Raw genomic sequence first — 12,595 nt, forward strand, 5'->3', positions numbered from 1 at the left:
TGTGTCTAACTGAGTGGGAGACAACAGTCCCCATAAGACACAACTATACCCACACGTCCTGCAACTTCATTTACTGAGCGAAAGCCACTACCTCATTTACCATCTTTTTAATGACCTTTTGATTTCTTCATGGATCATATTCTTGATGTCATCCCACAATTCTGGTTTTTGGTCACTGGTGTCTATTGCATCAAATCTATTCTTTAGACAGTCTTTAAATTCAGGAGGGATATATTCAAGGTCATATTTTGGCTCTCATGGACTTGTTTTTATTGTCTTCAACTTCAATTTGAACTTGCGTATGAGCACTTGATGGTCTCTTCCACAATCAGTTCCTGGCCTTATTTTGGCTGAAGATACTAAGCTTTTCCATCACCTCTTGTTACAGATATAGTCAATCTGATTCCTGTGTACTCCATTTGGTGAATTCCATGTGTATAACTGGCATTTGTGTTGTTGAAAAAACAATGAATAAGTCGTCAGTCTTACAAAATTCTATCATGTGATCTCCAGCATTATTTCTGTCACCAAGCCCAAATTTTCCAACTACTGGTGATTTTTCTTTGTTTTCAACTTTTGCATTCCAATCACCAGTGATAATGAACACATCTTGATACATGTTTGGTCAATTTCAGACCATAGAAGTTGATTTTAAAAAAATCTTCAATTTCCTCATCTTTGGCTATTGTGGTTGGTGTGTAAATTTGAATATAGTAGTATTAGCTGGTCTTCCTTGTAGGCAAATGGCTATTATCTTATCACTGAAAGCATTGTGCTTCAGGACAGATCTTGCAACATTCTTTGCGATGATGATTGCCACACCATTCATCTTCAAATTGTCATTTTGTGTGTAGAGGAGAATGAAACACAGCCCTGTCATTCCTGTCACAGTAGATCATATGGCTGGCTGATTCAAAATGGCCAAAACCGGTCCACTTCAGCTCACTAATGCCTAGGATATCAATCTTGATGCATTCCATTTTATTTTTGACAACTTCCCATTCTCCTAGATTCATACTTTGTATATTCCATGTTCCCATTATTAATGGATGCAGTTGTTTCTCCTCAATTTGAGTCATGCCACGTCAGCACTTAGAGGTCCTGAAAGACGTACTTTATCCATATCATTAAGCTTGGTTCTACTCTGAAGAGGCAGCTCTTTCCCAGTTCTACTCTGAATACCATCCTACCTAAGGGGCTCGTCTTCCCTGTACTGGACAGTGGGTTATTCATAAAGTTTCCCAATAACGTATCAGACAGTGTTTCTCTGTTATTCATATGGTTTTCCCTGGCCAATTCTTTGAGAAGTCGATCGCCTCTTCCTTCTTCCTAGTCTGTCTCAGTCTGTAAGCTGCATTGAAACCTGTGCACCATGTGCAACCCTGCTGGCATCTGAAACACTGGTGGCACAGCTTCAAGCCTCATAGCAACATGCAAGCCACCACAGTATGACCAACTGACATAAAAGTTTGTCTCCCTTAGCTGTTCAAAACCTCCCTACCCTCCCTTACTTGGATCCTGCCACTTTGTTGTCCCAGGCTTTCTCTCCTTCGTGCCTTTTGGGCAGGTACTATCAAATAGTTGCTTTAAAAGTGAGACTATATATTGAAGTATATATTGCTTCAAACAGTTAAAGTGTTAATTTAATATTTTTTATAGATCAATACATTGTTAATCAAAACCTGAACTGTGAGCTTTCCAATAAAGAAATGGTAAATATAAATACTTTGGAGTTAGTTTTTAAACTTTGTTTTCAGTTTTTTAAAAGAATATCTAAATGTTAAAAACAGTTTAAAGTGATGAAAATTTATGACAATGCAAAAAATATCACTCAGGATGTCAACTGGTATCTATTGACAGGATTTTTGAGTGATTCAATGGAAAACTTAAGTTTCAATAAACATATTTTTCATTTGAAAATAAAATAAAAATTATAGTCTGATGAGGGGGGAGATTGTGCTGTCTGCTATAAAATGCTATTTGATAAATTATATCAAGGCCATTTTAACACTCATCAAATGAATTACAATCTTTTAAAACCACTAGAATTCAGATGCATAAAAAAATCATCTTCTCATGTCTGTGATATGATTTGGTAGTCTGTATTGAATTCATGTTCCAGATATGACTATAGCCAGCTTGAAATGTCAATCAATATTTTATGCACCTTGTCATTGTTTGTGACAGGGGCCTAGGATATATTGCTGACCCAGGAATAGTTTAATTGTGTCTAATCAAATTCAACAGCCTCCTTACCAGTCATTCTTTCTTCATCTTTTCTCTTTCCTCCAACTTTTAGTTTACATCTCTACTTAGACTTCATAGTCTTCATACATGTCATATTTACTCTTCAAAGAGAGGTCAGGTCCCAACTCATCACTTCAGAAGTTTTGTTATACCTACCATATGTTTGTATTACTTCCAAAAGTATTTCAAACTTTCCTTATGTGCAAGATTTAATAAATAAATTTTACAATGTCCATTGTGATGTTGTTGTTAGGTGCCATCAAGTCACTTTTGACCCACAGCAACCCTATGTAACATGGAACAAAACACTGCTCAGCCCTGTGTCATGCTCACAATCGCTGCTGTGTTTGAGCCCACTGTTGTAGCCACTGTGTCATTCCATCCGATGAAGTCTTCCTCTTTTTTGGTGACCCTCGACTTTACCAAGCATGATGTTCTTCTCCAGGGACTGGTTCCTCCAGATAGCATGTCTAAAGTATGTGAGACAAAGTCTCACCATCCTTGCTTCTAAGAAGCATTCCAGCTGTACTTTCTCCAAGACAGATTTGTTCATTCTTCTGGTAGTCCATGGTACTTTCAATATTCTTTGACAACACCATAATTCAAATGCATCAATTCTTCTTCCACCTTCTTTACCCATTGTCCAGAACTCACATGCATATGAGGTGACTGAAAGCAGCATGGCTTCTGTCAGGCTCACCTTAGTCAATGTGACATCTTTGCTCTTTAATACTTTAAAAGAGTTCTTTTGCAGAAGATTTACCCAATGCAATATGCCATTTAATTTCTTGATTGCTGCTTCCATGGGTGTAAATTGTGGATTCAAGTAAAATGATATCCTTGACAATTTCAATCTTTTCTCTGTTTCATGATGTCACTTATTGGTCCAGTTATGAGGATTTTGTTTTCTTTATGTTGAAGTGTAATCCACACTGAAGGCTGCAGTCTTTGATCTTCATCAGCATGGTCCAAGTCATCTTCAGTTTTAGCAACCAAGGTTGTGTCATCTGCATAATGCAGGTTGTTCATGAGTCTTTCTCCAATCCTGATGCCACATTCGTCTTCATATAATCCAGATTTTCAGATTATTTTCTCAGCATAGAGACTGAATAAGAATTTTGAAAGAATACAACCCTGGCATACACCATACCTGATTTTAAAACACACAGTATCCCCTTGTTCTGTTAGAGTGACTACTTCTTCTGCTTCTTGGTTTATATATAGGTTCCACAAAAGCATAATTAAGTGTTCTGGAATTCCTATTTTTTTGCAATGTTATTCATCATTTATTATAATCCACATAGTCAAATGTCTTTGCACAATCAATAAAACTCAGGTAAACATCTGTCTGGTATTCTTTGCTTTCAGTCAAGATCCGTCTGACATCAGCAATGATATACCTTGTTCCATGTCCTTCTCTGAATGTGGCTGGAATTTCTGGCAGTTCCCTGTCAATGTACTGCTACAACCATTTTTAAATTATGATCAGCAAAATTTTAGTTGTGTGTCATATGAATAATATTGTTCGATAATTTCCACATTCTTTTGGATCCCTCTTCTTTGGAATGGGCACAGATATGGATCTCTTTATTCAATTGGTCAAATAACTGTCTTCCAAATTTCTTGGCATAAGTAAGGGAGCACTTCCAGTGTTAGATTTATTTGTTGAAACATTTCAGTTGGCATTCTGTCAAGTCCTGGAACCTCGTTTTTCACAAATGTGTTTTGTGCAGTTTGAACTTCTTCTGTATCTTCTGAATTGGTTGAATGTCAACTAATTCTTTTTGGTACAGTGATTCTGTGTATTCTTTCTACCTTCTTTTGATGCTTTCAAATATGTTTCCCATAGATTCCGTCAATATTGCAACTCAAGGCTTGAGTTTTTTCTTCAGTTCTTTCTCCTTGAGAAATGTCATGTGTGTTCTTTCCTTTCTAAATCCAGGTTTTTGCACATTTCATTATTATACATTACTTTGACTTCTCAACCCACTCTTTGAAATTTTCTGTTCAATTCTTTTACTTCATCATTTCTTACATTCATTTTAGCTACCCTACACTCAAGAGCAAGTTTCAGTGTCTCTTCTGACATTTATTTAGGTCTTTCCTGTCTTTTGAATGACCTTTTGGTATCTTCATGTATGATGTTGCTGATGTCATCCCACAACTCATTTGGTGTTCAGCCATTAATGTTCAATGCATCAAATCTATTCTTGAGATTTCTCTAAATTCAGGTAGGATATACTCAAGGTTGTACTTTGGCTCTCATGGACTTATTTTCATCTTCTCTAGCTTTAGCTTGAATTTGCGTATGAGCAATTGATAGTCAATTCTTCATCAGTCCCTGGCTGTGGTCTGACCAATGATATTGAGCTTCTCTGTTGTATCTTTCCATAGATATAGTCCATTTGATTCCAATGTATTCTATCTGGTGAGGTATACATGCATAGTTGCCATTTACGCTTTTGAGAAAATATAGTTGCAATGAATAAGCTGTTGCTATTGCAAATTACTATGATGTGATCTCCAGTGCCATTTCTTTTACCAAGGCCACATTTTCCAACTACTGAGTTTTCTTTGCAACTTTTGCATTCCTATCACCAGTAATTATCAATGCATCTTGATTGTATGCTTGATCAATTTCAGACTACAGAAGTTGGTCAAGATCTTCAATTTCTTCATTTTTGGCATTGGTGCATAAATTTGAATAAGAGTTGTATTAACTGGTCTTTCTTGTAGGCATATGGATATTATCCTATCGCTGACAGGGCTATACTTCAGGATACATCTTGAGATGTTCATTCTGATAATGAATTCAGAGTCATTCTGCTTCAATTTGTCATTCTGGCATATTAGACCATATGAAGGTCTGATTCACAATGGCCAATACCAATCCATTTTAGTTCACTAATGCCTATCATATTGATTTTTATGTGTTCCATTTCATTTTTGATGACTTCCAATTTTCCTACATTTATACTTCATACAATCCACATTCCAATGACTAATGGATGTTTGTAGCTGTTTCTTGTCATTTAGAGTCATTTCATATCAGCAAATGAAGGTCCTGAAAGCTTTACTCCATGTACATCATTAAGGGCAACTGCACTTTGGGGAGGCAACTTTTCCCTAGTCATATTTTGAGTTCCTTACAAACTGACGGGTTCATTCTCCTGACAGTGTATCAGACAATGTTCCTCTGCTTCTCATAAGGCTTGTTAAGTTCTATATTAAAGTGATAAATGTCAAATTTAGTAAGTTAAATCTTTCCAAATACAAGTGGACAAGAAGGACAATTTTGATGTGGAGTCAAAGAAAACAAACACAAATAGCAGGATGGAGATATTCTATCCATTTATTCACATTAACTTTTGTGACTGAATTTCAAACTGAAGCTTCCACCTTTAGAGGTAATTTGGTCTTTACTATCTTCTGCCCTAACACTTTATCTCAGACTAAGTTGTGTTAGAATGTTGATTAATCCTAACTGTGATGTTTGGAAGTAGATGGAAGTAAGGTGTGTGTGTAGAGATTTGATGAGATGCTGCCTGAATGAGGGGAAATAATCAATGTAGTTTCCTCTTGTAACTGCAACTTCCAATCAACAGAGTGAATTCATGACACCTGAATGACTTCCATGCCAATTCTTTTGAGAAATAATATATTTAATGTCCATTATTCTGTAAAATCTATATTGGATGTGAATGTTTACTAATAGTGGTTGGAATTCCTATCATGTGAAGGAAAAATGAATGAACTACAGATGAAAACTGTGAGTATAAACCAAAGTCCTTCCAGGTCCTACATGACCTCATTTCCTGCTATTTTTCTTCTTCCTTACTCTGCTGCAGACACATGGTCATCTTTGCTGTTCCTTGAACAAAGCAGGTAGGAAGCCACTAGCTTTTCCTTTTGCATAAAATGTTCTGCCCCTGCCCTCACCAATAATCACACCCAAAACTAAATAAACCAAACCCACTACCATCAAGTCTCCTCAAACTTACAGCAACCTACCCTGCATCTCTAAAGTGGTAAACTTTTACAGAAGTAGATTGCCCCATCTTCCTTCCACAGAGTAGCTGGTGGGTTTGAACCACCAATCTTCTGGTTAGTAGTCAAATGCCTTAGGCACTGCATCACCAGAGCTCCTTAATAATCACACAGGTACCTCCTTTTAATCTTGGCCCAAATACCACTTTCTCAGTGATACCTACCCTTATCACTTATGTAAAATTGCAATTTGTCAGGGCTATTCCAGGAGAGATGTTTATATTTACACTGAAGACAAGGTTGGGCTTAAAGATTCTAGGATTTTATGAGATCAATTTCAAAAATTAGTAATATTTGGTATTTTTCACTGTTATTAATTAGAAAGTGTTTACTTTCCATTAGGTTCTGCTCTGCTGTTGGCATATATACTTCTTAAGAGGAAGAGAAGTATAGCTATAAGTGAACCTAATATTGTTTAACACTTAACTCTTATATGAAAATCTCATTATACATAAAAATACAGGTAGAAAACTTTAGACTTATTTTGGAAGTCATTGTTACTTCATTTAGTGAAGATAACTGCAATTTGCTCTTAATTACCTATTAATTACTCACCTGCTTCATAATTTTCTTAATTATGTTTATAAGCAATAAGAGACATCTAAGTAAGCAGACTATGGGATATGCATAATTCTGAGGGGCTTCAAAGTGAGGTTAATAACATGCAACTGAGGACATCTTTAATTTATTATTAACAATTATTTTTTCATAAGGAACACAGTATATAATGTATAATTTTAAAATATGCGCACTATGACACGAGAACATTAGTTTCAGAAAAACGCAGGTTTTCTTTTAAATGACAGGTTTATGTATAGATGAAGTGAATGTGAATCACTATAAAAATGACAAAATGTGAGCAAGCGAACAGCACCCACACATCAGAAATTTGCTACTAAATCCCTCTCCCAAACTGTAGCCTGTTGGCTTTGGCCTGTGGCTGGCTAGTTGAAAGAATCTGAATATTCATTTATCTATTCACTACCAGTAGAAACCCATTGCCCTCCAGTGGATTCTGACTTTCCCATTCCCTGCTATTGACAGTTGCTGTGGCGTGGACTCCTACTCATGGAGACCCCACACGTGTCAGAGTAGAACTGTGCTCCACAGGGTTTTCAAGGCTGTGATATACTAGAAGCAGACTGCCAGGCCTATCTTCCAAGATGCCCTTGGGTGGGTTCCAACCAGGAACTTTTCAGCTACAGCAGAGAACTCAACCATTTGTACTATCCAGGTAGTCCTCCTACTCACTACTTAGATCAAATTAACTAGACCAAATTTCTTTCAATTTCCAACTATCTACAAAGAGATTTTTTAATTGTTGGTAATAATTATTTATTTATTTTTCCATGTTTCCTATTATGGCATAAATCTAGTAGGAACATAATTGAAAAGATTGTAGCATTATGAGGAAGTATAGTTATAATTCATGGATACCTGATTTGAACTGTGTCTGTTTGGAACTGCATCAAATTCTTTAATGAGTAACTAGTGCATTGTTTCAAAAGCCTCTGCTGACTACATCAAAAAGAAGTTGCTGTAATAATAGTAATAATAATAATAATAGCAGTTCATATTGATTACTTCCTTACTGTGTGTCAGACATTGTTCTCTGTGCTTTATATGAACTAGCTCATTAAATCCTCATAGTGACCTCATAAAGTATATGGTTATTATTATCTCTACTTTCCAGAGTAGGAAACTGAGGCTCCAAAAGGTTCAGCTGCCCAAACATACACAGAAACGGGATCTGGATTTAAACACAGGCAGACCCTAAGCACTTAATTATGACTTCATACTTCATTCTTCATTGCACTTCTAAGAAGGTACTTTAAGAAATGTACAGTTGTTAAGGATTCAAATTTTAAAGTAATTTTTTTGAGATTGTAAATTTAAATGAACTGAAACTTCAAGAGCCATGGAAGACATATTTTTCAGTCTTTTTATTACTTCTTGTTATCTTTAGAAAGAGCTTTTGTGAGGTAGTGGTTAATTTGGTTGTGAACCAAAAAGTCTGGTGGTTCAAACCCACCAGCTGCTCTGCAGAAGAAAGAGGAAGCAGTCTGCTTCTATAAAGATTTACAGCCTGGGAAACCCAATGGGGGTTGCGATGAGACGGAAATGACTCTATGGCAGTATGTCTGGTTTCTGGTCTGTTGTCATTAAAGGGGATTTATTCTGCTGTATTTGGGTCTATTTTTTCTAATAAAATTATTTAGATGAAAAGTGGCTTGACAAGTATAAGATGAACTCAAAAATTTATAAATGAATCCAAAATATCCCTCTTATATGATCCTTAGTTATAAACATTTGGTCAAAACATGTGCAATATACATTAACTAGATGAGACACTTACCTGCCTCACAATTTTCAGTCACAGTCCCTTTATAGAGATGATGAGTGAAGGAAAGCTTTATATCTTCTCCTTCCATGTGAACAACCAAGAGACCAGTGGTTGCCCTGGCTGGGACCCCTTGGTCCATAACTTTTAATTGCAACCATATGGGAAAATATTCAGAAGCTGGGCTTTGCCGAAGTTGAATTACTCCTGTATGTTTATCAATAGAAAACACTGACTGGGTTTCTGTAAAACTAAAAAGGACAGTTCCATTGGGACCCAGGTCTGGGTCATCAGCTCTCAGAGTGGCAATTGTGAGGTTTGCAGGTGACTGGTGGGAAAGAAAAACGTCATAAGGGTTCTGTTCCCAAACTGGGTCGTTGTCATTGACATCAGTAACATGGACGTTTATTACTACTGTGGTGCTTCTCGAGCCCTGGACACTACAGTCTCGGGCCACTGCCCTGAATGTATGCTGGGATCTGGCTTCTCGGTCGAGGGTGTGGGCAGTTCTCAATGTGCCTGCCACAGGATCAATGGTGAATACACCAGAAGCCTCATTCATCAGAAAATACTCAATTTGCCCATTTGCGCCTTCATCTTCATCCATAGCAGAGAGCACAAGAACCACTGTTCCCATTTCAATATCTTCTCTTACAGAAGACTGATAATGAAGCATGGGGAAGGAAGGGCTGTGATCATTATCATCCAAAACCCTAACTTGCAACTGCATCACAGAGGTCCTAGGTGGATCCCCCAGATCAGAACACAGGATGACAAGGGTAAAGTTGTTGACCTGCTCCCAGTCCAAAGCACGTGTAGTTGAAAGTTTTCCTGATGTTTCATTAATGGCAAAGTACTCATCAGTATTTCCATCTATAAATGAAAATAAAATAAAATAAATCAAGAATAATTTGAATTGAAAATATAGCAACCCGTCACTGCATTATGCCCATTTCAGTCATTCAACAAATATTTTTTTTTATGATTACATGTTAGCAGTTTTTTAGGTACTGAAGATATAATGAGGACTATGATAAAGCTCTCGCCCTAATGAAGCTTCTATTCTATTGGGAAGCTAAATAGAATAACATAATTCTATATACATCATTAGGAGCTCTGGTAGCACAATGCCTAAGGCACTTGACTGTTAACCAGAAGGCTGGCGGTTCAAACCCATCAGCCACTCCTCAGAAGGAAGGTTGGGCAATCTACTTCCGTAGTGATACTGCTTCAGAAACCCAAGGAGGGGTCACTATGAGTTGAGTCCAACCCAATGGCACACAACAACAACAACATACACATCATTAAAGGAGCTCTCGTGGCATAGTGGTTAATTTGTTTGGCTAGTAACCAAAATATTGGCAGTTCAAACACACCAGCCTCTCCAAGGGTAAAAGATGAGGCAGTAGGCTCCCATAAAGATTTAACCAAAACAAGCCAAACTCACTGCCATCGAGTTGAATCCAACTCATAGCGACCCCTCCTTGGGTTTCCCTGAAGAGGTATCACTACGGAAGTAGATTGCCCAACCCTCCTTCTGAGGAGTGGCTGGTGGGTTTGAACCGCCAGCCTTCTGGTTAGCAGTCAAATGCCTTAGGCACTATGCCACCAGAACCTTGAAAATCCTATGGGGCAGTTCTACTCTGTCCTAATAGGGTTGCTTTAAGTCAGAATCAACTCAATGCAGTGGGTTTGGTTTTTTGGTTTACATATATCAATAATTCAATCAATACTGAAAACATTTACTTTGACTAATTTGCAATAGCCTGCTATTTCTTTTTGTGTAGCTGCAACTTTTTATATTCAGATACCATTCCTTTATAGGGGATTGAAATGTATGTTTTATTTTAAATAAAAGAGAAGGAATCAAAGATAGGAATCACAGAATAAAATGTCCATTTTTAGACATCAGTCAGAAGTCAACAAATTATAGTAATTTATCCAAATATTACACCCTACAAATTTTACTTTAGCTATACTACTGGGATAGACTTCAGTTTCTAAATTCCCATAGTGCTTTGGGCATGAATCATAACAATTCCATTAGAATTAGTTGGGCACCTACCTACTTGTTACATAACATAAGCAAGGACAATGTTTTATTCACTCTGTACCCTTCAAAAGCCTGCCTTTTACATTTTCTATGGTGCTCTCTGGAGTAAAAGATAAAATCGAATACAGGGACAAAAAAACTTCCAAAGACATTTTAAAGTAACCCTGTAAATTAATTAGGAAAAATGTGGTTTAATGACTTGCTGGTCATATTCTTAGATGAAAAATGCAATAAAAGTGCCAGGTCCAACAGTGTGGGAAATTTCTGGAATCCAAGTACCAGAAACATAGAGAGGGCAGGAAGTAGAATGGCATTCAGAAAAAAAAAAACACTGATAGCTAATACTGGTGTCTGGGAAAGGGGGCCTGTATTTGTTATTTGTGGATAACACATCATTAATTTGTACCAAAAGTAAGGATGATCAGATAAACCTTCATTTCTGAGGCATTTATGGTTGAGAAATTAATTCATTCACTTGGCAAAAATCTAATGAACACCTTCCATGTGCCAAGCTTGTGCTAGATCTGGGAATACAAGAACAGTAGGGCATGACTCCAGATCCCTGGGCAGCACATATGGTTTGTGCTTGACTACTAATCTAAAAGGTTGGCAGTCTGAACCCACCCAGCAGTGTCACAAAAGAAAGGCCTGGAGACCTGTTTCCAATAAGATTACAGTCAAAAAAAAAAAAAAAAAATGCACCATAGAAAATGTAAAAGGCAGGTTTTTTGAAGGGTGCAGAGTGAATAAAACACTGTCTTTGCTCATGTTATGCAACAAATAGGTAGGTGCCCAACTAATTCTAATGAAATTGCTATGATTCATACCCAAAGCACTATAGGGGAGAAAAATAAAAAACCTGGAGAACAGTTCTACTCTGTCACATGGGGTTACCAAGAGTTGGAATCAACTCGATCACAAAGGGTTAGGACATGACCCTGACCTACAAGAGTTTAAAACCTAGGAGAAGCAGCAGGTAAGGACATGAGCATTTGAATGCAAGTCATATTTACAAAACCCTTGGAGGCACAGAGGAAGGTCACAGAGATCAGTGTTAGGATGGTCAGAAAATGCTTAGAAAAAGTGACATCAAAACTGACTTTTAAAGGTTTTAAAGGGGAGGAAGCGAGGTTACAAGTTTCTAATAGAGTTTTCCACACAGAGGGAGGAGTATGTGTGAAATCCCAGGAACAGGTGAAGTTAACCAGTTCTAAATGTTTTGGTATGAATGGAATACAGGGTTTCCTGGGTATTAGTGTGTAGAAGGTTGAAGGAGGGTGAGCAATGGTGAATACATGAATTTGGAAGCAAGGAAGGGTCAATTTAAGAGCTCTGGTGGTGTAGTGGTTAAGGCATTTGGCTGCTGACCAAAAGGTCATTGTTTCAAACCCACCAGCTACTCCATGGGAAAAAAAGATGAGGCAGTCTGCTTCTGTAAAGATTTACAGCCTTGGAAACCATATGGAGTCGCTGAGTTGGAAACAAGTCTATGACAGTGAGTTTGGGTTTTGGTTTTTTTGAAAGGTCAATTTGCCAAGCACTCTGTATGTTGTTATTGTTGTTAGGTGCCATTGAGTTGTCTCTGACTCATAGCAACCTTATGCACAGCAGGACAAAACACCACCCAGTCCTGAGCCACCTCCACGATTCTTGCTACACTTGAGCCCATCGCTGCCAAGACTGTGTCATTCCACCACATTGAGGGCCTTCCCCTCTTTCATTGACCCTCCACCTTACCAAGCATGACATCATTCTCCAGGGAATGGTTCCTACTGACAACATGACCAAACTATGTGAGATGAAGTCTGGCCATTCTTACCTCCAAGGAGCATTCTGGCTACACTTCCTCCAGGACAGAACTGTTAGTTCTTTTAGCAGTCCACCATACTTTCAGCATTCTTTGCCAA

At 37.6% G+C, this 12,595-nt stretch overlaps 1 protein-coding gene across 1 annotated transcript in view; it reads right to left on the minus strand.

The window, feature by feature from the left end:
- DCHS2 (dachsous cadherin-related 2) overlaps window positions 1-12,595 on the minus strand; it is a 458,783-nt gene that overhangs the window by 117,165 nt on the left and 329,023 nt on the right. Inside the window, exon 13 of the mRNA XM_042781410.1 lies at window positions 8,651-9,508. Coding sequence (XP_042637344.1) covers window positions 8,651-9,508 — 858 coding nt within the window. The remainder of the gene's footprint in view (window positions 1-8,650; window positions 9,509-12,595) is intronic.

The sequence above is a fragment of the Orycteropus afer genome, unplaced genomic scaffold (genome assembly GCF_000298275.1).
Source record: "Orycteropus afer afer isolate SDZICR_OR568_19922 unplaced genomic scaffold, OryAfe1.0 scaffold00116, whole genome shotgun sequence".
NCBI classification, from domain to species: domain Eukaryota; kingdom Metazoa; phylum Chordata; class Mammalia; order Tubulidentata; family Orycteropodidae; genus Orycteropus; species Orycteropus afer.